General features: G+C 40.2%; 1 protein-coding gene across 2 annotated transcripts in view; it reads left to right on the forward strand.

The window, feature by feature from the left end:
• LOC142490092 (keratin, type II cytoskeletal 80-like) overlaps positions 1-25,869 on the forward strand; it is a 31,842-nt gene extending 5,973 nt beyond the window's left edge. For both annotated transcript variants that reach the window (XM_075591888.1, XM_075591887.1), the window contains 7 exons: positions 9,893-9,953; positions 17,212-17,307; positions 18,460-18,624; positions 19,735-19,860; positions 21,069-21,289; positions 23,356-23,399; positions 24,116-25,869. In XM_075591888.1, the coding sequence (XP_075448003.1) occupies positions 9,893-9,953; positions 17,212-17,307; positions 18,460-18,624; positions 19,735-19,860; positions 21,069-21,289; positions 23,356-23,399; positions 24,116-24,174 (772 nt within the window). In that variant the 3' untranslated portion in view covers positions 24,175-25,869. The remainder of the gene's footprint in view (positions 1-9,892; positions 9,954-17,211; positions 17,308-18,459; positions 18,625-19,734; positions 19,861-21,068; positions 21,290-23,355; positions 23,400-24,115) is intronic.
• The last annotated feature ends 570 nt before the right edge of the window (positions 25,870-26,439 follow it).

Consider the following 26,439-nt stretch of genomic DNA (forward strand, 5'->3'; position numbering starts at 1 on the left):
TTATTTTATTTATTTATAAAATGTTTTACCAGGAAGTAATACATTGAGAGTTACCTCTCGTTTTCAAGTATATCCTGGGCATAAAGTTAAGATGACAAATAATACATGGTTACAAATACATAGTTACATAAGTGAACAGGGTATACATTATGTACAAGAGATTGCACACGCAGTTAGAGATAATATATATTATAGGCGTAAGTAACAGTTACAGACAAGATTAAAATGTGAGACAGCTTTAGTTTTGAAAGAACTTAGACTGGTGGTTGCTGTGAGAGTCTCCGGTAGATTGTTCCAGTTTTGGGCTGCACGGTAAGAGAAGGAGGAGCGGCTGGATACTTTGCTGAACCTTGGGACCATGAACAGTTTTTTGGAGTCAGATCTCAGATGATAAGTGCTGCATGTGGTAGAGGTGAGGAGTTTGTTCAGCTAGACAGGTAGCTTGCCCAGAAAATATGTGAAGGCAAGAAAGGAAAGATGAACTTTGCTCCTATACTCAAGTGATGACAATCTAGTTCTTTAAGCATTTCGCAGTGATGTGTGTTGTAGTTGCATTGGAGAACAAAATGGCATATTGAATTGTAGAGGGTATCCAGTTTGCTAAGGTGGGTTTGAGGTGCCGAGTCGTATACTATGTCCCCATAGTCGATAATTGACATTAGCATCTGTATACGCTTTCTGACCAGCAGACTTAGGGAGGATTTGTTCCTGTAAAGTACACTTAGTTTGGCATAGGTCTTGGATGTCAGGGTATCAATGTGCATCCCAAATGTTAAATGGGAGTCAAACCATAAGCCCAAGTATTTAAAACTAGTTACAGGAGTTAGGGTGGCATTAGCGTTGGTTCTGATCTGAAGCTCAGTCATTGGAAGCTTTAAAAATATAGCCTTGGTCCCAAATACCATTGTTATAGTCTTGTCAGTGTTTAGAAACAGTTTCTATTGGGAATTCCAATTTTCAAGTCACAAAAAGTCAGATTGAAGTATGTGTTCAAGGTCGGAGTGGGTAGGGCTGTGTGCATATAAGATTGTGTCATCTGCATACATGTGTATTGAAGCTCTCTTACAAGCTAAAGGAAGATCATTGATGAACACTGAGAAGAGTATGGGCCCCAGACCAGAGCCTTGCGGGACACCACAGGTGATATCCAAGTGGTTGGAGTTAGAGCCCGAGATAGACACATGTTGGGATCTACCTGATAGGTAGGAATTAAACCAGTTTAAAGCATGCTTCCCTACTTCAGAGCACTGGAGTTTGTTAAGCAAGATAACATGATCAACAGCATCAAAAGCCTTTGCAACATCTAGGAATATTGTACCAGTGAGTTGTCCCAGTTCCATTCCACACTGGATTTCATTGCAAACTTTTAGCAGGGTAGTTTTCGTGGAGTGTTTGGGGCGAAAGCCAGATTGAAATTGGCAAGGGAAATTTGTCTTGGTATAGTAATCGCTAAATTGGGAGTGAACACATTTTTCCATGACTTTGGCTAGTATTGGGAGAAGAGAGATTGGCCTGTAGTTTGAAACAGTGTTTTTGTCCCCACTTTTGAAGATTAGGACAACTCTGGCAGTTTACCAGATCTTAGGGATATGGCCTGCAAACAGAAAAAAGGTGACTATGAAAGCAATTGGTTTGGCAATGGCTTGGCAATTGGTTTGGCAATGGCGGGGGCACCAAGTCTTAGGAACTTAGATTGCAGTAAGTCAGGTCCACACTGGCTGCTTAGTTTTAATTTGAGGAGCACTTGTTTAATCTCATCTTCAGATACTGGGACACATTGAAAATTGTGAGCAGTGTTGGGAGAGGGTGGGGCTATAGGGGTACTCTCAGAAAGAGGTTCATGTTTGTGGTTTGGGTTGCGTTTTGCTAATACGTTAGTAGCACACCCCACAAAGTAATCATTGAATGCATTTACTGTACAATGTCAGTTCAATTTGGCAGAGTAATATCCTCCTTAGTGATATTACTTGGTTGTTGATGGCTAGAAGGCTGGAATATATCGTTGATAACCTTCCAGAAGTTTGCCATGTTTGATGTATTCTGGTGATGATTGTCAGAGTAATATTGTGCTTTTGCATGCCTTGTTTGCCTTGTGCACATGTACCGCAGACATCTATAGTTATTAAGATCCTTGGTAGTGCCAGTTACTTTGTAGCTTTTTCACAAGGCATCCCTGAAATGGTAGAGTGCTATGTGAGTTGTAAACCACGGAAGGTTGGCCCCCCATACCCGTATTCTGTGTAATGGAGCATGGGTATCATAGAGTTTTAAGAACTTGGATTGGAAATAGTCGAGTGCAGAATCGGGGTCGGGAATTAAGTCGATTCTGTACCAAGGTCAGACAGAAACTGTGGGTTAAAGTTTCTAATTGATGTGATGTGATGTGATACCTGCAACACCACTTACTAAACAGCAAGCGGAGGTGAACATGGTGAAACAAGAGCAAAGAAGCCTGGTACATTGATGTTGCTATGCTCATTAGCATACATTATTAGCATTCATTTAATGGTAAGAACAATATATATATATATATATATATATATATATATATATATATATATATATAAAAGTATACATTACCGCATAGCAGCAAAAAGGGAGACAGCACTCAGGTGAATGAAAATAAATGTATTAAATACAGCACATAACTCCAACGTTTCGATCCCACAGGGGGATCTTCCTCAGGGTGGTGCAACAGACACAGGACAGTGAGTGACTTATATACCCCAACACCCAAGTGACATAAACATCTCCACATCATCAGAAAGCATCATCATCGGGCGACAAAACAGCTGTGCATAATACAATTTAATTAGATCATGCTCCAACTCCATGTCTGTACTCCTATTGGGGAATCCAAGTCACATGATCAAACCCAAGCTGTCAGTGTCATTGCATGTAAACAAACTGATGCTGCATCAGCAGGCCCGGTTTTCAAGGCAACAACATGTGTGCTCAACTCTTTAAAGGCAGCAGACACCGGTGGTTGTCATGTGTACTGCACGTGTATACAGTAGATACACCACTGCAAATGTGTATGTGCTCTAGCAGTGATGAATTTACTTCTAAACAGCACCTAAGAATAACAGATACTGGCATGCGTATATCAGTAGAATCCTATGACAGATAGAACCCGCTGTAATCCCAGTCGGGTAACCCATAATAAACCTGTCGGCGTCACATGCTGCATGGATATACATAGGTTGCTAGTTAACCCCTAGTATACCAGTACTGCTAAAGACACAAAGTGCGATCAAATAAAGGAACATACTGTCTGTAGAACTACATAAATATACAATATACGGACCTGCAAAAATGTGGAATAAAGAACACCCAATACACAGTGAGGGTAAAGTGAAGAGAACCGGGAGGGGAAAATAAAATCAATGGAAGAAGCTGAACGACAAGAATATACAAGCTGTAGTAAAATATACTGTATAATAAATGCCTTTTACATAATCATTTTGAACTACGCTGATCCATGTATACAAACAGGTGATGTTGAACAGTAATAATTACAAAAAATTACAAAAAACAACCCAAGTTCATGTCCTCATTCAGGCCTTTGGGGGCCATAGAATCCAGTCTGTGAATCATCCTCGCCTCAAGCTGGAGCAAAAGCCTGTGTCTATTTCCTCCCCTGGTTGGAGTATGGGCTTGTACAACGGGCATACAACGAAAGGTGGCTAAGCTGTGCTGTTTAAGCTTAAAGTGCCTTGCCACTGGTAACAGCTTAAGATCATCAGAATTGGTGGGGTCAGCAAGGCCCTTGCTGACCCCACCAATTCTGATGATCTTAAGCTGTTACCAGTGGCAAGGCACTTTAAGCTTAAACAGCACAGCTTAGCCACCTTTCGTTGTATGCCCGTTGTACAAGCCCATACTCCAACCAGGGGAGGAAATAGACACAGGCTTTTGCTCCAGCTTGAGGCGAGGATGATTCACAGACTGGATTCTATGGCCCCCAAAGGCCTGAATGAGGACATGAACTTGGGTTGTTTTTTGTAATTTTTTGTAATTATTACTGTTCAACATCACCTGTTTGTATACATGGATCAGCGTAGTTCAAAATGATTATGTAAAAGGCATTTATTATACAGTATATTTTACTACAGCTTGTATATTCTTGTCGTTCAGCTTCTTCCATTGATTTTATTTTCCCCTCCCGGTTCTCTTCACTTTACCCTCACTGTGTATTGGGTGTTCTTTATTCCACATTTTTGCAGGTCCGTATATTGTATATTTATGTAGTTCTACAGACAGTATGTTCCTTTATTTGATCGCACTTTGTGTCTTTAGCAGTACTGGTATACTAGGGGTTAACTAGCAACCTATGTATATCCATGCAGCATGTGACGCCGACAGGTTTATTATGGGTTACCCGACTGGGATTACAGCGGGTTCTATCTGTCATAGGATTCTACTGATATACGCATGCCAGTATCTGTTATTCTTAGGTGCTGTTTAGAAGTAAATTCATCACTGCTAGAGCACATACACATTTGCAGTGGTGTATCTACTGTATACACGTGCAGTACACATGACAACCACCGGTGTCTGCTGCCTTTAAAGAGTTGAGCACACATGTTGTTGCCTTGAAAACCGGGCCTGCTGATGCAGCATCAGTTTGTTTACATGCAATGACACTGACAGCTTGGGTTTGATCATGTGACTTGGATTCCCCAATAGGAGTACAGACATGGAGTTGGAGCATGATCTAATTAAATTGTATTATGCACAGCTGTTTTGTCGCCCGATGATGATGCTTTCTGATGATGTGGAGATGTTTATGTCACTTGGGTGTTGGGGTATATAAGTCACTCACTGTCCTGTGTCTGTTGCACCACCCTGAGGAAGATCCCCCTGTGGGATCGAAACGTTGGAGTTATGTGCTGTATTTAATACATTTATTTTCATTCACCTGAGTGCTGTCTCCCTTTTTGCTGCTATGCGGTAATGTATACTTTTATTATTTATATGGGACATGCACCTATTCATTATTGAATTTCTATTGGAGTGCCAGTGATTTTTTATCACATATATATATATATATATATATATATATATATATATATATATATAAATAACTCCAGAGTAAAACACAGTTAAAGCACTTATATATCTATCATTTATCTGTAAACTGCCAATCTCAAAGCAATATGGCAGCAAGACAATACATAACATCTCATGTCCTCTTCATAATGTAGAGCAGGGGTGCGCAAACTGGGGTGCGTCAAATTTTCAGGAGGGGGGCGTAGTACTTACAGAGACCCTATATATATATATATAAATGCAGTGAGGTAACAATTCCAGTTCAGGCTGTCTGGCCACCTGCAGCTAAGCTAATCAATTGCAGCTGGATCCCTGCCTACAAGTTCCCAGGCGTTTCTCAGCCAGGTACCGAGCTGAATCATCACTAGCAATTTATTCAGATACAGCTTCCCAAACACTTATGAATCATCTGTCAGCTTTCTCATACTGGCTTCCAAGATTTTTTTTAATTGTGTTCACTCCTGTGCTGGAAGACACCTTAGGCTAGGTCCCTGCTGCCTGCTGCAGCGCCCGCTATGGTGTGAGCTGCAGGGACAAGAGCCCCCCTCAATGGGGCCGGGCCCCCAACATACATTGCCCGCCACATTGTGCGAACAGATTTTTCCGAAGACAGGAAATCTGTGCTCACAACTTGCAACGGAGCACTGGCCATGCCCCCCAGTGGTTCAGCCAATGAGGGCGAACCTGCCGGGTGACGTCATGGCCGTGCCCCCCACCATGCTCCCCTCCCCACGCCCCCCGTTTTTACCCCTGCAGCTCACGGCAGCCTGGAAGGCACACGTGCAGCGCCGTCACCAGGGTCTCAGCCTTACCGCTCATTCACTTGGAAGCTGTTTTATGGTATCTCACCACTTGGTAAATATGGGCCAGACTCAAACTGACACTAGTAAATGCCCCCGCCTAAACACATGTTAATAATTATGCGCAGTGTGATAAACCTGTTACAGTGCATAATAGTTACCTGTAATGTTCCACTTAGTCTGATAGACCTATTACTGGTAATGTTTGTGGCTGTGTTCAAATCTGATGTTCTCCTGATACTGGTAATGTTGCACGTACAGTAGTGTTCCAGTTTGATGTGCCTGATACTGGTAATGTTGCATGCAGTGTTCCAGTTTGATGTACCCGATACTGGTAATGTTGCATGCAGTGTTCCAGTTTGATGTGCCTGATACTGGTAATGTTGCATGCAGTGTTCCAGTTTGATGTGCCTGATACTGGTAATGTTGCATGCAGTGTTCCAGTTTGATGTGCCTGATACTGGTAATGGTGCATGCAGTGTTCCAGTTTGATGTGCCTGATACTGGTAATGTTGCATGCAGTGTTCCAGTTTGATGTACCCGATACTGGTAATGTTGCATGCAGTGTTCCAGTTTGATGTACCCGATACTGGTAATGTTGCATGCAGTGTTCCAGTTTGATGTGCCTGATACTGGTAATGTTGCATGCAGTGTTCCAGTTTGATGTACCCGATACTGGTAATGTTGCATGCAGTGTTCCAGTTTGATGTGCCTGATACTGGTAATGTTGCATGCAGTGTTCCAGTTTGATGTGCCTGATACTGGTAATGTTGCATGCAGTGTTCCAGTTTGATGTGCCTGATACTGGTAATGTTGCATGCAGTGTTCCAGTCTGATGTGCCTGATACTGGTAATGTTGCATGCAGTGTTCCAGTCTGATGTGCCTGATACTGGTAATGTTGCATGCAGTGTTCCAGTCTGATGTGCCCGATACTGATAATGTTAAATGCAGTGTTCCAGTCTGATGTGCCTGATACTGGTAATGTTGCATGCAGTGTTCCAGTTTGATGTGCCTGATACTGGTAATGTTGCATGCAGTGTTCCAGTCTGATGTGCCTGATACTGGTAATGTTGCATGCAGTGTTCCAGTCTGATGTGCCTGATACTGATAATGTTAAATGCAGTATTCCAGTCTGATGTACCTGATACTGGTAATGTTGCATGCAGTGTTCCTGTCTGATGTACCCGATACTGGTAATGTTGCATGCAGTGTTCCAGTTTGATGTGCCCGATACTGATAATGTTAAATGCAGTATTCCAGTCTGATGTACCTGATACTGGTAATGTTGCATGCAGTGTTCCTGTCTGATGTACCCGATACTGGTAATGTTGCATGTAGTGTTCCAGTTTGATGTACCCGATACTGGTAATGTTGCATGTAGTGTTCCAGTTTGATGTACCCGATACTGGTAATGTTGCATGCAGTGTTCCAGTTTGATGTGCCTGATACTGGTAATGTTGCATGCAGTGTTCCAGTCTGATGTGCCTGATACTGGTAATGTTGCATGCAGTGTTCCAGTCTGATGTGCCCGATACTGGTAATGTTAAATGCAGTGTTCCAGTCTGATGTACCTGATACTGGTAATGTTACATGCAGTGTTCCAGTCTGATGTGCCTGATACTGGTAATGTTGCATGTAGTGTTCCAGTCTGAAATACCTGATACTGGTAATGTTGCATGCAGTGTTCCAGTCTGAAATACCTGATACTGGTAATGTTACATGCAGTGTTCCAGTCTGATGTGCCCGATACTGGTAATGTTGCATGCAGTGTTCCAGTCTGATGTACCCGATACTGATAATGTTACATGCAGTGTTCCAGTCTGATGTGCCCGATACTGGTAATGTTGCATGTACAGTAGTGTTCCAGTCTGATGTACCCGATACTGATAATGTTACATGCAGTGTTCCAGTCTGATGTGCCTGATACTGGTAATGTTGCATGTAGTGTTCCAGTCTGAAATACCTGATACTGGTAATGTTACATGCAGTGTTCCAGTCTGATGTGCCTGATACTGGTAATGTTGCATGTAGTGTTCCAGTCTGAAATACCTGATACTGGTAATGTTACATGCAGTGTTCCAGTCTGATGTGCCTGATATTGGTAATGTTGCATGCTGTGTTCTAGTCTGATGTGCCCGATACTGGTAATGTTGCATGCAGTGTTCCAGTTTGATGTGCCTGATACTGGTAATGTTGCATGCAGTGTTCCAGTTTGATGTGCCCGATACTGGTAATGTTGCATGCAGTGTTCCAGTCTGATGTACCCGATACTGATAATGTTACATGCAGTGTTCCAGTCTGATGTGCCTGAAACTGGTAATGTTGCATGTAGTGTTCCAGTCTGATGTACCTGATACTGGTAATGTTGCATGCAGTGTTCCAGTTTGATGTGCCTGATACTGGTAATGTTGCATGCAGTGTTCCAGTTTGATGTGCCCGATACTGGTAATGGTGCATGCAGTGTTCCAGTTTGATGTGCCTGATACTGGTAATGTTGCATGCAGTGTTCCAGTTTGATGTGCCTGATACTGGTAATGTTACATGCAGTGTTCCAGTTTGATGTGCCTGATACTGGTAATGTTACATGCAGTGTTCCAGTCTGATGTGCCTGATACTGGTAATGTTGCATTCAGTGTTCCAGTCTGATGTACCCAATAATAATTTTGTATGCAGTGTTCCAGTCTGATGTGCCCGATACTGGTAATGTTGCATGCAGTGTTCCAGTTTGATGTGCCTGATACTGGTAATGTTACATGCAGTGTTCCAGTCTGATGTACCTGATACTGGTAATGTTACATGCAGTGTTCCAGTCTGATGTACCCGATACTGATAATGTTGCATGCAGTGTTCCAGTCTGATGTACCTGATGCTGGTAATGTTGCATGCAGTGTTCCAGTCTGATGTACCCGATACTGGTAATGTTGCATGCAGTGTTCCAGTCTGATGTACCCGATACTGGTAATGTTGCATGCAGTGTTCCAGTCTGATGTGCCTGATACTGGTAATGTTGCATGCAGTGTTCCAGTCTGATGTACCCGATACTGGTAATGTTGCATGCAGTGTTCCAGTCTGATGTACCCGATACTGGTAATGTTGCATGCAGTGCTCCAGTCTGATGTGCCTGATACTGGTAATGTTGCATGCAGTGTTCCAGTCTGATGTGCCTGATACTGGTAATGTTGCATGCAGTGTTCCAGTTTGATGTGCCCGATACTGGTAATGTTGCATGCAGTGTTCCAGTTTGATGTGCCTGATACTGGTAATGTTGCATGCAGTGTTCCAGTCTGATGTGCCTGATACTGGTAATGTTGCATGCAGTGTTCCAGTCTGATGTACCCAATATTGATAATTTTGTATGTAGTGTTCCAGTCTGATGTACCTTTAGAAACAGGACAGGAGGAAGCGCTAATTACTATACAAAAAAGGGGGCTAGCAGCCTATGATATAACTCTGACCCCCAGGTCAGACAAACAGATATGGAAAAAAAAGTTATATCCCTGGCGCTTAGCACTACGATGAATACAATAAAAGGATATATACGACAAGATGGAAAAGTCAATCCACTTGGGTACTCCACGTGTAGACGATCAATCATGTAAAAAAATGAATAAAATAACATAGCGTAATACAATAAGATAATTTGGCTGCAAATGCATAGACATACAAGCACAAGAAAACAATACAAACAGATGCTGAGAACAAACAGATGACTGAGATATATAAAATTACATTTAATAAAACACCTTAATAGGTACAAAAGAAATTACAAATGAACAACACAAAATACTAAATACACAATATAATTAAAAATGAATAGGTTCCATGTGCACTCTGAACTGTAGCAAGAATACCCGCTTACCAGAAGCAAGAAGGTATCAGGCAGTGGATATATTAGAGAGTATTAGAGAGGGGATGCTGGGAGTGTTAAACATGTGTAAAATAGGATATGTAATTCAAGGTACATTGTGACATTACCTAGCGCACTTTGCCAGCAATACTATGTTCTCCAGTTTATATATCTTACTTTTATATTTTCTAGGTATGAAGATGAGCTCTGCGTACGCACAGACTTGGAATATGCCTTCGTGCATCTAAAAAAGGTAACTATCTATGTGCACATCCTACTTACCTTTATTGGTCCAGCAATAAGACGACCCGGTGGTTGAGTCTTGTTTTAAGATCAGATTGGTTGGAGTGTATCAGCTCATCTGTAAGGAAGCAATTAATTTAGCTGATTGTTGTCTCTTATAGCATAATAATATAAACAGTACCCTCCCTATGTCAGAAATTAAACCATTCATAAGACATAGAAACTGATTCAGCTAAAACTATTTAGAAGACTTCCAAGAGGTGGTCTTCTACAGCATTTTTGAAGGATTTTTTTTTGCAGGTTATGTGACAATATAAACTATAAACAATGATAGTTTTCTATTCATCAAAACCCATATAGTAAAAGTACAAAGAAAATGTTTGTAGGGATATGCTATAAACCAATAAATATCTGTGAGATTGGAGAAGCCAAAATACATTTGCAAATGGAAAAGGCATGAAATCTAGGCCATGTTGGCATAATGGGTGATTTTAATTATCCAGACATAGACTGGGGCAATGAGATTAGCATTTCAACGAAAGGAAACAAGTTTTTTTTAAGGTGTTTAAGGACAATTATATGACCCAAATTATTGAGGAACCAACCAGCAATACTGGATTTGGTAATATCAAACAATGTAGAAGTATTAACAAATATTCAAGTCCGGGAACATTTGGTTAGCAGTGTTCATATCATGGTCTCATTTGAAATCAATGATCAAAAAACATACTATTTGGGTTTAACAAAGACCTTAAACTTTAAAAAAGAAGATTTTAATAAACTGAGGACTAATCTACAAGGAATAAAATGGGATGTAGTTTTTGCAGGAAAAAATGTTGAAGATAAATGGGCAGTCACTAAAGCATTGTTAGAAAGCACACAGTATACTGCTGCGGCACAGTTTATTCGAGCATTTGCCCGTTCTGTGCCGCAGCAGTAGCCTGGCGCGCGCCCGAGAGTGACGGGCGCGCGCCGAAGCAGCGGAAGAGCGCCCTCCGATCGGGGCGCTCTCCCTACCGCTGCCGGGTCCGCCGGGTCCCCCGGAACCCCCTGCCGCTGTCCCGCGATCGCGGGACACCAGGGCTCCCTCGGGGAGCCCCTGGACGCGCGTGCAGGGGGCGCACGCTCCCGAAGACGCGTGAGCGCGCGTCTATGACGCGCGGCACGCCGAAGGGCGGCCACTAGCAAGCCGGGAAATCTCCCGGCTTGCGGATCTGGCCGCAGTGTAATAAACTGTGTCGCCAGTGTACCATCGGGTAATAAATATAACAAAAACAAGTCTAAACCAATGTGGCTAAATAAACAGGAAGGGTATGAAAAGGAAAAGAAGAGGCGGCGTTTAGATTCTTTACGTCACAAGGGACAGAGACATCGTATCAGAATTATAAGGAATGTAATTGTAACAAAAATTGCAAAAGAGCAATCAAATTAGCAAAAATGGATAATGAAAAAATGGATTGCAATAGAATGTAAGATCAACCCTAAAAAGTTATTTAAGTACCTTAATAACAAAACAAAAAATATAAAAGAAAATAGGGGACCCTATCAGTGTAAGATGGGCAGGGAGATTATTGGAGATAAGGAAAAAGCAGAGGTATTAAACAAATTATTTGCCTCTATATTTACCAGGGAAGAATCAATTGCGATAGTAGTGCTACAGGAGGAAGCCACAATAATTGGTTAACTGAGAAAGAAGTTCATAGGTGGGTTGATAAAATTAAAATAAATAAGGCATCTGGCCCCAATGACATACCACCAGATTTCTCAAGGAGTTAAGCTCGGTAATAGCCAAACCATTACATTTAATATTCAAGGACTATTTCCACAGGCTTAGTACCACAAGATTGGCATAAAGCAGATGTGGTGCCTATATTTAAAAAGGGAGCTACATCACAACCGGGGAATTACAGACATCAATAGTGGGGAAGCTACTTGAAGGTTTAGTACAGGATAATATTCAAGAATAGCTAATGGAAAACAAAATTATTATTAATAGTCAGCGTTGATTTATGAAGGATAGACCATGCCAAACTAACCTTATTAGTTTTTTGGAGGAGGCAAGTAGGAATTTAGACAGGGTAATTAATGTAGTTGATGTGGTATACTTAGATCTTGCAAAGGCTTTTGATACAGTTCCACACAATAGGTTAGTGTACAAAATAAAGCAAATTGGACTCAGTAAAAATATTTGTAGCTGAATTTAAAACTGGTTGAGGGATAGACAACAGAGGGTTGTCATAAATTGGACTTTTTCAGGCTTTGCTAAAGTTGTGTGTAGTACCTCAAGGATCCTCTAGGGCCCCTACTTTTTAACTTGTTTTTTAATGACCTTGAGGTTGGCATAGAGAGGAAAGTCTCCATCTTTGCTGATGACACTAAATTGTGTAAGGTAGTAGAATCAGAGCAGGATGTAATTTCTCTTTAGAAGGACTTGGATAGACTGGAAACTTGGGCAGGTAAATGGCAGATGAAGTTTAATACATATAAATGTAAGGTTATGCATTTGGGAAATTAGAATAAACAGGCAATTTAAAAATGAAATGGGGATAAATTGGGGAAATCCTTGATGGAGAATGATTTAGGAGTGCTTGTAGACAGCAGGTTTAGCAATAGTGCCCAAAGTCATACAGTAGCTGCAAAGGCAAACAAGATCTTATCTTGCATTAATCAGGTGATAAAAGGGAAGTAAAAATCATTATGCCCCTTCATAAAGCATAAGTAAGACCACACCTTGAATATGGAATACAAGTTTGGGCACCACTCCCTAGAAAATACATTTTGGAACTAGAGAAAGTGCAGAGAAGAATCACAAAATTAATAAAGGGGATGGATAATCTGATTTATGAGGAGAGGCTAGCTAAATTAGATTTGTTTACATTAGAAAATAGGTGTATAAGAGGGGATAAAATAACTATATACAAAAATATTCAGGGACAATACACGGGAGCTTTCAAAAGAACTATTCATCCCAAGGGCAGTACAAATGACACAGGGTCATCCATTAAGGTTGTAGGAAAGGAGATTTCACCAGCAACAAAGGAAAGGGTTATTTACAGTGAAGGCAATAATATTTAATAATAAATTTCAAATAAACATCCATTATAGAGTTTTTCGTTAGCAAATATTGCCAGATTTAGTTAGCTACATTCATTTTATCTTTTTATAATCTGTTACATAGATTGGTCGAGAATATGTTTACTCTAAGCTTATTCTAGACATTCAGATGGAAACCAATGATAAAGCTATACCCATAAACAATCGTGTATCATGACAAACTGGTTAAAGTATTTGTTGAAGAATATTATTTTATTAATAAGTGATCACAGATCTCAATGTGTTCAATAAAACAGAAGAGCTTTTAACATGTATTCAGTCATTTCTCAAATCATTACAGTTCATTTAAAAAACATTCCTCTGTAATTTTATGCAAATATTTAGCCGTTTTCATATTCCGTATAAGAACTTGAAAAGTATATGTGCGCTAAATTTTCACTTATTGAACGAAGATAAAATAAGTGAAAATATAGAATGCATAAACATTTACAAACTAATAAACAGTATGGAAAACTAGAAATATACCACAACTCAATAAAACAAAAATTAAATAATAGCATTTAGTGGCAGATCCACAAAGTTCCGTTATTGACTTAATGAGACGTTAACTTGAGTTAAGTGCTAATGGGGATTTTCAGAGCTCACTATCGCGATGTTAAGTGCTGTTTTCAGCCGTAACGAGCCCAAGAGTCACTATAACAGTTGGTGGTGTTAATGATATGCAAAAGAGGTGTCCGCTCTAACAGCGCATATACACAGAGTTCCGTTATATTTAATGCAGGGATCATAGCAAAAGGTGCTTTTACTCACATCAAGACCCTGAAATAGGGCTTTTAAAGGGTCTGGATAAGTGTAAGACCACAGTTAGGTATTATTTAACAACTGTATCATATTGTTATTTACAGGGTTCTCTTCCTCTCCTGTCTTCTCTTTTTAACCTTTATTAAACTCCTATATAGGAGTAACGCCGCCTTTGGATACCCAAAGTTTAATCTCATGTTAATTGAAGCTAACACGAGGCAGTGCTAACTCCACATGGCGGTAAACCTCTGCTAACGAGATAACCAAAGGCCATTGTTTTTGCACAAATGTAGCTTTGTGAATACCTATTAAACTCAGGCAGAATTACGTCAGTTACCTGTTTAAGCATCGTCATGTTATTTGCCCTGATTTAACAAAGCTCTGTGGTTCTGCCCCATAGAGATGTGATTGCATAATTAAACAAATAAGTCTAATAATTTAGAATTATATATAAAAAGGCAATGGAAAAGTCCAGTTTATAAAGTGTACACAGGTTTACCTTGAGGGTCCGCCGCATGAACCGCGGCACCCTCCGGTCACTTTGGCCGTTCAGCACTGTGAATTTTGGCTTTTCCGGGTCATCCTCCCTATTCGGGCACTCTCGTAGCTCCACTCCGCAAGTCCTTGTTTGCCGTCAGCAGCACAGCTGATCACTCTGCAGTAGCTGGTTTTGGTGCCAAGTGGGAAATACTCACACAGGTAATTCCTACGTATGCTCGTACGGTTCAGTCTCCCCCTACGCATTTCTCCTTTCGGCTTCCTCAGATACCCCTGAAGGAAACCAAAAGGGGAAATGCGTAGGGTTTGATTTATAGTTTAAATATTTAATTAAATATATCTGGCTAATGGTCCAGATAGACCACTCACGGAATTATAGTATTGATTAAGCTTAATCAAGGTTCAAGTATATTTGACAATATTGTTTATAATAATTTTGTGTTTTAATAAATTGTTTTATTTTTAAGTAACTAAGTATTCCTATGCTCTGTCTTCAAGAACCTCGGTACACCTATATTTGCCCATAATCACACTGCATAAGTTAAAAGTTCATACGCCAAGTTCTTTCCAGTTTTGAACTTAAAGTCATACCTCCGACATACCGCTCAGGTTTTGAACATTTTTTAATTAAGTAGAAATAGCCGTATTGCGATAGTGCAGAGTAAATGAGTACTTCAGTATTAGGGGATGCCCTTTTCATTTGGATTAACAATTGATATAAGAAAAGCTTTTGAGAGTTCTATATTCCTCATGTCAAGTGACCATTTTTAACAAATTTAGAGGAATTGTTACGGGAAGCTTGTGACGTACACTCACTTTATACCTGTATCAGCCATACTCAAGGATGTAACACAAAAACATTTAGATAATAATTGTATTTTTTGTACAAGGAAAAAAAAAGAAGATTTTTGAATGAAGGGTGAAAAGTTTATATTAAATCATAACAATTTTATCTTTGAAAGCGTAATTTGCAAGAATGGAGTACCACAATAGGCATATGGCTTGTCCCTAGTTATGCAAATATATTTTTAGGACATTGGGAAGACCTACATATTAGGGATAATAATCCAGTTGTGGCAAATCTGGTGCTCTGACATAAATACATTGACATTATAATTATATGTCATTAAAATCGACAAATTAGAAAATTCCATCAAATATCTCATTGTAAAACCAACAACCTTGGTTTGCTTAAAATTCCAGTGATACCTGTCCTCGCATAGAGTGTTTAGATTTAGAATTATTTATTGATCATAAAGGACCATACCAAAACTTTTTACAAACCTATTGATGGCAATACTTACATTTTGGCAACAAGCAACCAATATGGATTTCCTATATTCCCATTGGGCAGTTCCAAGGAGTGAGAAGAAATTGCTCAAGGGAAAATACAATCAAAACAATGAAGGGAAAAGTTCCTACAAAGAAAATATAAACACAACAAAATGGATGAAGCGCTAGATCAGGGGTGGCCAACTCTAGTCCTCAAGGGCCACCAAACAGGTCAGGTTTTCGTGATATCGCTGCTTCAGCACAGGTGGCTCAATCACTGGTTCACTCATTCTGACTGAGCCACCTGTGCTGAAGCAGCGATATCCTGAAAACCTGACCCCTTTGGTGGTCCTTGAGGACTGGAGTTGGCCATCAATGATCTAGATAAAGTTAGGTCTTTAGACAGAGCAACCCTTATAGGCTGCTTTACTTATGGAGTTTAATCAAAATAATTATTAATAACTGGAATATGCTTAAAAGCCATCCAATTTTAAAAACTGTCATTTGTGAGAAACCTCTCCCCCAGAGTTGTCTAGTCAATGAGAAATATACAAGATACTTAGATAAACAATCAACCTAAGGAATTCCACAAATACTCAAAATATAACGCCTACACATCTGGCCTTGCATAAAAAACAAATTCAACCGCATGTCACCAAAGAAGAATTTCAAATACTACAGTACATTTCATCTATTGTAATATATGTATTTATTGTATATTTCTTAGCATGCTCATGTGGACTCCATTATGTCAGACGGACTTACAGGCCTTTAAAAGATGCGGCATGTAGAATGAGGGTGGGAATGGGAGTCTCTTAGATACCACCACTTAGAAACAGCACTAACAATAAACTTTAAAAAAAGGTTACTATTATTTGTAGGAGTAAAAAAGTGGTACTATTATTTGTAGCATTGTTGATTGGCCTTTTATTCGTTTTCCCTACCAACACTAATATATATGGATATATATTTTTGTTTCTCACGTGTATTCTATTTTTAGGCAATTTTTAGTATTGAACACATTTTTCTATTTTGTCTAAATTATCTGAGATATACATTATTATTTATTTTCCAATCTTTTTAAAATTCATAAACTTAGCTATTTATATTTTTTCATTTTTAAATAATGTTCAGAATATATTCTTAAGGTTTTCTACCCACTAGTCAAGATCATATAATTTCATTCTCTTTGGGTTTATCTATTTAAATTACTTTTTTTTTCTACTTGACCAGCTATTATGGATCAACATTATATATTTAGATGACCTTAGACATATTATTTCACATATCTGTTAAATGTATTGTATGTTCCAGTCGAGAATTATATTTGATAGCATTATTAAACCTATAGATTTTTATTTTTTAGCTTTATATTTTTAATACAATGTCCAAAATAAAATGTATATATTTTTAGCACCCACTTAATAAATATTTCCCTTTATCAATGTATGATTCTTAGGGTCCCTTGGGTTTCATGTACAATATATTTCCATTTTTATTTTATTGCATGTGTTTCTGTTTTTCTCTTTGTACATTCATATTTTTCACTCTCCAGAACATTTTCTGTAGTAAGATGATTGTATATCTTTGTATTGTACGTGTCATGCCCTTTCTGGCACTATATATGTGACTGTCTTCTGCAGGATGTGGACACCTGCAGTTTGGACCAGACCCAATTGGTAACTAAACAGGATGAGCTCCGAGGGATAATAGAGCTTATGAAATCTGTTTATGAGCAGGTGAAGATCTGAATTTCTCACTGTATCCCATGTCCCACTTTTCCTATATACTCCTTGCCCTCCGCTCCCTCCCCCCCCCCCCACTACTTCTCTTTTTGAACCCACTAAATGTTTGTAAGGGTCATACAGCAGGTCAATTTGCATTAATCGAAGTCTGCCAAGTAAACAAAAACCTGGGGAAACTGGTGCAAAAATATTTAATCTGGTATCTCTAAAGGAAAAAAAAAACAAAACAAAAAACACCTTTTCTTTGGAGATATTTTTACATCAGTTTTGTAGCACGGAGACTTTAAAAAGTAAACATCCCCACATTGAAGTTACTGATCCTGTCCCATGTCATCCTTCCCCTTCCATGGGCATTGGTTTATGTGCTACACTAATCTTCTCCATAGCGCTAACTTCAAAATCCCCCGTCCATTCTGTAACTCTTCGCATGGCTCCTTTTGTAGCACTAATTCTAATCCTTTCTATAATTCTATAACCTTTGTGTCTGGGTTTGCAACACTTGATTCATATAGCTCCATAAAATGCAGGATTAAATTGCCTATTTGCAATAAATGTAGTCTTGAATTGTCTGATAACAATGTTATGTCTGTTATGCTCTCTGTAACATAGAGTACTGGTGTATTTATTCAATGTTAGAGCAATATTGATGCAAGTAGTATTGCTTGCACCCTGTGTGTCTGAGTCAATGCATGAAATTCTCTTGCGCCAGCTTCTGACTTGGAGTGTTAACAGGGGAAGTTATCCCCCACACATTATGAAATGAATCACATTCTTGATCATGTTTTACTAGCATCAATATTATCCTCTAGGTATAAGGTGGTTTATATTCCCTAGCCAACAATCAGCTTAAAATATAACACATTCTTCCTTACATTACAAACAATAATGATATAATTCATCCAAGAAGACCTTCTGACGTGTATACCTCCATCACCCTGTATCAAGGCACTTGGCATTAATTTTGGCCTACAGTATGTGCGTTGAATTGTGATTTAGAGACTGTCAATAAGAGGCGTAACATGACATAAATATTGTAAGCAGGTTTATTCAATTCTCTGCCATTTCCCACCTTTAATGGTGCTGTGCACTTTTGTTAATCTTGATAGATCACCACTAACATTATGTGCATATGGGTTATTCTTGCAGGAGCTAAAGGAGGTGATGCAGGAAGCTGGGGATATATCAGTGCTGGTGAATATGGACAGTGGTTGTCCCCTTGATCTGGAGAGTATTGTTCAGGAGGTAAAGGATCGTTATGAGAGTATTGCAGCACGCAGCCACGAAGAGGCACAGGCACTTTCCAAAAGCAAGGTATACATAAATGCATGTTTCTATAGCGGATTTGGATTGCATGTGCATTACACCCTACCAAGACTTTTTTGTGCTGGTTAAGGCAGGTAGACACTTACAGGGATCCATGTTAAAATGGATGAGATGCAAAAGGTGACGCTGTGTTTATTTGCATGTCATAACCCAGAATCCCTAGCTGCAGTAGAATCATTGCATGCTAAGAGATAATGGTGAAAAGCGGGGTTTCAGACCTGTCTAAGACATGTGAACGTGCTCACAAGTGGTATTTTTATTTGCTGTATGTTGGAGGGGTTTTGTCACTTTCTTTTTTTGCACCCACCATAACATATAATGTGTGGTTCTAGTAGACATTCTTAATTTTCCAATTTTTAGTCTCAATAAAAAGAACCTTCTCTGAAGACAAACGTGGGCAGGTCCCATAGGAATAACATATGATATCTTGCTCTCAGGGGTACATTTTCAATGGTCTTTTTGACCAACTACTAAAAGGGCAGCTAGGATAGCGAGTTACTTTCCACCCTATAGAGATGCGCGAACGTGCTACATTTCTGTCGGCCAATGTCTTTCCTGAAAGTTCGGAAATTCATGAAACATCTGTTCAAACATTTTAGGCAAAAAAAAACTCTGGCTAAAATTGACCTTAACCAAAAAAGGTCTCGCGAAATGGGCGAAAGTCACCTGAGACGCTATATTCTACAATTAGACATACACAATCTTGGCAAGTTCAAAACTTGAGACTCTACATTCAAACAACATCCAGAGCCTGAAATATGGCTTTTGCAGAAGCCAGAGAGAGTGTATTTTTTTTTTCAGCGAAAGAAAAATGCAAATTGTGCATGGTTTTGTGAATTTGGGTAAAAACTTCACATCTCTACTCAAAGTAACTTAATGTTCCAAGGCAACTGCTTCCAATAAATAGTTATCTATGATAACCCCATGATATATCATGATTCTGACTGAGATCAGAAAATAGATAAGATAACCATGTTGATTTTACATTGCTATGTACTGACCAGCAGCATGACAGTGATACAGACATGTACGGAGATCTGTAGAGTGCAGGTAATCCGCTGGAAGGTGCTGGTAACTCACATTGTGTTCTGACTATAGTTGGAGCACGGAGCACTCAGGGCCGGGCGCTGTCAGGTGGAACTGGAGAGCAGCCGCAGTCAGATCACCAATCTTAACAACAAGGTCCAGCGGCTGAGGTCAGAAGTCCTAGGCATTAAGACCGAGGTAAGTGTGGTTAAGGATAAGGTTCCTGCTTAGAGATGAAACCTCCATATCCACATATAATCACTGCACCCGTTCCAGTAGAAACCTTCCAGACCACCAAAACACTTAAACTGTTATCTTTCTAAACACGGCTACTTTTTTAATAATTCCAATAAACACACTGCCAAACTCCCAATATAGCTATACTGACACTCCCTAATACAAACACATTGCGAAACCCCCAGCCTAACCCCATGGCTGCTACCCAATGCACACATACTACAGTACCCCAATCTAGTTCCACTGCCACTCCCCAATGCAGCCATTATGTAATATTGTAACCTATCTTAACTGTCACTTTCTAAACCATACACATTCTAATACTCCAAATCTGTCTTCAATGGCACTCCCCTTTAAAAATGTGCTGAAAAAACTACTGGCCTGACTACACTACTCCCAAAATAGTATTTAAAATCCCCAACATAGCAATACTGATACTTCCCAATACACAGCTACATAGACTGCCACTTTCTAACACATGCACATTGAAATACCCTCGTCACACACATCTACCGATACTGCTACTCCCAATACACATACGTTACAATAACCACCCATCTTAACAATCCAAAATATTCATACTACTAGAGACCTATTGTTATTCTCTAATATAAACAGTATCCAAGACCCCCTCTACACTACCACAACTAAATACTAGCACACTGACAGAACTCAAAACTACAGTGCAACATTGCTAGACATCATCCAAAATACATATAACCCTCCAGTACATTTACATTGACAGACTTCCTCCGGACACTGCCAGAACCATAAACTGTACAGTAGGTATGCAGCTACTTCCTACAAATAATGGTAAAATCTCAAACATACAAATACTGCCAGACCCCTAACACACACGATCCTTCACTATATCTTCAATTTATACTCATGCCCCAATAAAATATATTGACCTATCTAATAGACACCATTACCTGCATACCACACAATTTATTTGCTAAATTCCCAATACAAACTGCCACCATAAGAACGCATGAAAGAATATTTAAAATGCATACATTTCCATACATAATCTCTCTCTATATCCACATGCATGTTGATAGCCCAATATACAAATTATTCATGTTCATTTTATTAAACACACCCCAATATTGTCCAACCCATCAAACATTCTCCTGATCTATGGTTCCATTTTTTTTATGGGGGAGAAGTGCGTACACCTGGAGCAAGAAGTGTCACTTGCAAAGACGGGCAGTGATGTTAATTTCAAAGATGCCAATGCAAAGCTTATGGAGGTTCAGGATGCTCTGCAGAACGCAAAGCAGGACATTGCTCGGCAGCTTCGTGAATACCAGAAGCTGATGAATGTGAAGCTGGCATTGGACATTGAGATTGTCACCTACAATAAACTGCTGGAGGGAGAGGAGAGCAGGTAAGAGGATGGCATTTATTAAAAGTATGCAAAAGGCATATAAGAAACGGGGCAGATAATAAGAACAGAAAGATGACGGATCTTTCATTGAGCAAAACAAGGTATTTAAATAAATTGTAATGTATTTGGCATAATTTCACTTACACATAATGATACACAAAATACAGACAAAAAGACACACTTACTTGGCACTGGGGTCGAAAACTAGATTTCCTAGGTGCAGGAAACTCTATGGGAGAGTTTTACCCTGACCAGGACTTAGCCTAGAATCTCCTGGAACCCAAATCGGTATAAAGTTCCATACGCCACCGCTACGTTCTCTTCGGAGAACTTGGTCCCTCCTGACCGCGAATCAGTCCAAATCTCCTGGAACTCAAATCGGCATAAAATTCCAGCTGCGTCCGATTTGATCGTTTTGGAGAACTTGGGCGCAAAAGTCGGGACATAGACTCTGGCGGGCAGGCTTTTCAGGCTCAAAATCAAAGCCGGTTGCTCTGCTATTCACACAGAAGCAACTTTGGAGAGCCCACCTGTGCTCTTAGTACCAGAGACTACGAATTTGATTGTCTCATCGATTCTTATAGTATGCTCAGCTTCATTCACAAAACTGAGCAGCAAATCAACACGTGGGAACTTTCCCAAGCAACCAATGAGAGCCAAGCTGGCTAGAAAAGCCGGGTCAGCGGAAATCCGAAATAGCCAAGAGACATGCGCAAGCCTACCACCCCTCTCTCTGGCTATCTCAATGCCAACTGTTAGGCAGGCTCCACCAAGTCTGGCAGAACAAGTGGCATCCCGGAGGACTCCCATTGATCTCCGGACCTGGTACTCCGCCTTTTCCCGCTGACCAAATGCTATTCACACCTCTGACTGCTTTGAACTCCGAGGTCCAGCAGACTTACCAGCGCCTACGGGTTAGCTCGGGCAGCCTGTTTGGACATCGGTTCCGAAAAAGTACATAAAATTATTAAAGTATATTTTACTACACTTCTGAGTCTTGGGGGACAGGGGACAGAAAAGGAAAAATATTGTAGGTTTATTTCTATCTGCCTTATTCCCCACAAACTTTCCCTTGGACTCTCAGAGTCCCCCCTCTACCTTACTTACAGTTGGGGCACCCACAAACCCTATACTGGTTGTGAGTCAACTTGGCACTAGCTGGGGTACCCCCCTTAACCTAGGGATTCCCTCAGCCACAGGAATACATGTTTTATCCCAGTGCCTCATTCTCCTTTCTGGGCTGTCCTGAAGCAGGGTACCCTAGTGGTGAGTCGCGCTTGCGTTTTCAAGGGGAGATATTGCCAGGATAATGTGCCAACATGTATCTGGAAATCAGGCATTATTCCTGGATACATTTTTAGGGGAACTGGCAACTCTGGACCCCAACCTCCTAGGCATATTCTGTCAATGGTTCCTCTGCAAAAAAAAAAACCTTGGAACTCATACCCTAGCAATCCCTGCTTGATTGCATGCCCGGAAAGGGAAAAACACAACAAATACTTTTAATACATTCCATACAGTACATTGGCATGGTACAATGTTACTAGGCCCAAGTGCTGACTCTCTTGGACCCTTATACACGGATCAGGGGTAACCAAAACGGGCTTGACCTTTATTAGTGAGCCTGGTTACCCCCTCCCGTCACAATGGGCTTCTTTGAAAAGGGACCTCACTGCCTAGTGTTTAACTATGATTTAAATTGTATGTATTTTATGGGTTGTTATTGTACTGAGGCCTTTATTGTACTATACTGCGTAATATGTTGGCACCACTTAAATAAAAGATAATAATAGGAAGTCACCAGCAAGATTAAATGAGGAGTGAATAAAATTGTGACATTAGACAAGTCACTTTACCTTCCTGTGCCTCTGGCATCAAAATTAGATTGTAAACTCTACGAAGCAGGGATGACTTGTGTCTGTAGAATATGTACAGCGCTGCGTACATGGTCAGTGCTATAAAAGGGGGGGGGGGTATTATTATTATTATTAAGATATGAAAGCAAAGAGTTCATATTGATTAAGGAAAGGTCATGGTTTCCTGACAAATCCATCTCTATTTCTCAGGCTACGAGCTCCACCCCCTTTCGTAAATATCCAGTGCGGTAATGGTGAGTTCCTTTATCTTATGTTTACCTTAGCTTGTGCCCTATAACATCAGTGGTGTCATATGACGTCACAACTTCATGTCGCGTCGCCAAGAGCCGGCTGAGAGCAGGTAAAAGGAAGTTACAGTGGCCTTGCGCCTCCCCCGGCATTTCATTTACTGCACCGACACACTTTATTCGAGCAAATACCCCGTATGTACCTGGCAGATACCTGGAATGCGCCGCTCCTCACCTCTGACAAGCCCCGTTGCGTTTGCCTTCCCAGCCTGGGTTCATGCCTGGCTGACGGGCGGCTGATCTGTTAAATGATAATGATTAGGATTTAATAGGCTGCAATGCTTCGCGTGTCTACCAGATGGCATAAATTCATGAATTGTAATGCAGTATATATATATATACTGTGCAGTATTGCAGCCAGTGGGAATAAAATGCTTCAATCCCTGCCTGGAAAATAACCCAATGCACTCGGGCAGAAAACAGTCACAAACCTCAATACACCCGGGTATACCCGAATTCGTGGGACTAGCCGAGCTCGAATAAAGTGTGTCGCCAGTGTAAATGTTGTAGGGAAGAGAGCGGGGCCTCTGTAAACGCTGCGCCCCTCAACAAAATCTTGCCCCCCCCCCAGTTTGCGCACCCTTGCCCTAGCCTACATCATCTTATCACTTTTCAATGACTCTCTTCATCCCTCTCACTCAATCTCATCTTCTCCTTTGTAGATGTTAATGGACTAGGTTTGTCAAGGATCCTGCACATCTCGGAGAAGAAGCAGCTGTAAGAGTCTACTGAGCAAAACCTTAGAGTATTAAGCAGAATTGTTATGATGGTGACCCTTCCACAGCCTATGTCTGGCTTCTATCATTATTCCTGACATTTCAAAATTTAAGAAAAAAAAAAGTTATGACAACTGGGAACAACCTGCTGCTTTACACCACAATAAATAAATAAAAGGTGGCACATTCCATTAAAATAGCATCTTACAAAGCATTGTGGGCCAAATTTACTAAGAAGTGTTACTTCATAATAAACCTTCTGTGCTGGACGTGACCTTACAGCGCATTCACTTGAATGGGCTGTAGTGGGCCAGATTTACTGGGTCATGCTGGAAAGTGTCTTATAGAGTAGCACTGTTGACTAAATATATCCCGACATGATCCTGCAGCACACGTGTGACTATATTCACATCACTACTAGAAACCATACATACCAGTTATTAAAGTATCACATTTGTGTTACAATCAAGAAGAGCTTTATAATTTCAGACACAACAGCCTTCCATTGTAACATTTCTTAACCCAACATAAAGAAATGGTGCGCTCTAAACAAACTGTGGCTTACAAAACCATAAAAGCAATATAATAATAGGTAAGTGGAATTAATATTGAAGTGAAAGATGAAGCCAGTACAATTGATGGCTCAGGGCATCAAGGAAAGAAAGGAGTGTATTTCCTAACCCAAGCAATAACTCCCTGGTGGGCTCAAGAAGATAAATACTTATACATTATATATAACATTAAAAACCACAAATCCTGGCGATGACACAGGTTATGTTGTGATACCAGTTATGTATCCGAAAAAGACAGAGAACTAATTTCTTGTTAAAAAACTGTGTGTACAAATGCACCTTTTTATTTTACCTAGAAGTGGAGTGCGATATACTCCTGCAGTTTCTGTCAGCACGATGCACATTTTTTTTGAGTCTCAAAAACGGACATTGGCAACTTAAAAAAAGAAATACATATATTTGACTGAGATCTACTTTTGACTCAGATCTAATCACTTAACTGATTAACCTTAATTATTACCGAGACAACTTATTGCCCTGTAAACTTGGGCTGTTCTTCGCCCCCATGGACTGAACACGAACAATTGCAAAATGCTTTATGTAACTGAATATAAGCAATTATTATTGTGTCATTTTGTCTCTCACTCCCCGCATACAGTGTATCTTCCTTTAAGGTTTTATCAGCTTTCTTCTTACACCTCTGCACCGAGTATTTCATGTGTAATGAACGTTTGAAGCACAGACTTTTTTGTATTGTAACCAAGTAGTGAACCTTCACAAACTCCATGTGAAAACTAGCACCACATTTATCAAGAAACCCATGCAAGAAAACCCCACACATTTTCTTTGATAGATCTGGTACAGTTTTACGTTAACTTTGTCGCTGGTATCATTTTATTATTGGCCTTAAACATATGCATTATTTATTTACTTTTTTTTCTGGCACGAAGCAATAAGCATCCATTTACCAAGGTATTTGCAAATAAGCATTCCTCAAATACGTATTAATCAATCTATAGAGCTAGCAATGAAGGCAGATGCACCATGTTAAACAGAAGGGTCCCAATAGGAGACATCTATTTTAAGGATAAGCTAATTCATTTGGGTATGGCTTATAAGATATCCATTTGTTCCATTTTGTAATGCTTCTTTCATATATTTTATTAATAAACTTGTTTTTTGATTAGATTTATGACATTTTTATTATGCAACAGGCATACTCCACTTAATCAATATATTCAATAAAAATAGGTTAAAAAAAACTTTAAAAAAAAGTTTGTTCAGTGTCACGTTTTTACATTCATCTGAAATCAGGATTGGTTCATTATTACACTGTTGATCTGGAATTAGCAGTCAGGTATGTAATGCACCTTTTTGAAGTGAAACTTCTTTAGTGGCACCTATTCTGATGGGGTAAAACGGGAGAGTTGGGGGCGAAATGTGAAACGGAAGTGACGTCACGGCTCCCCCCTCCCCCCGCGTCTACTGTGACATGCGGCGGCGGCGGCAATAACCGCCGGCGCTGCTCCTAACAGCCGCCGCTCCCCAACACACACACCCGCTGTGACATGCCGCCCACACAACCGCTGTGACATGCGGCGGCGGCGATAACCGCCGGCGCCGCTCCTAACGGCCGCCGTTTACCCCCACACGTCCACTGTCATGGGTATAGCAAGATGGCTGCCGCAGAGCTTCCGGTGCTGCGGGTGTAGTAATATGGCAGAAGCCCCGCAAGTACTCCGGCTGAGAGGATGAGCC

Source organism: Ascaphus truei, chromosome 3, assembly GCF_040206685.1.
Source record: "Ascaphus truei isolate aAscTru1 chromosome 3, aAscTru1.hap1, whole genome shotgun sequence".
Classification (NCBI taxonomy): Eukaryota; Metazoa; Chordata; class Amphibia; order Anura; family Ascaphidae; genus Ascaphus; species Ascaphus truei.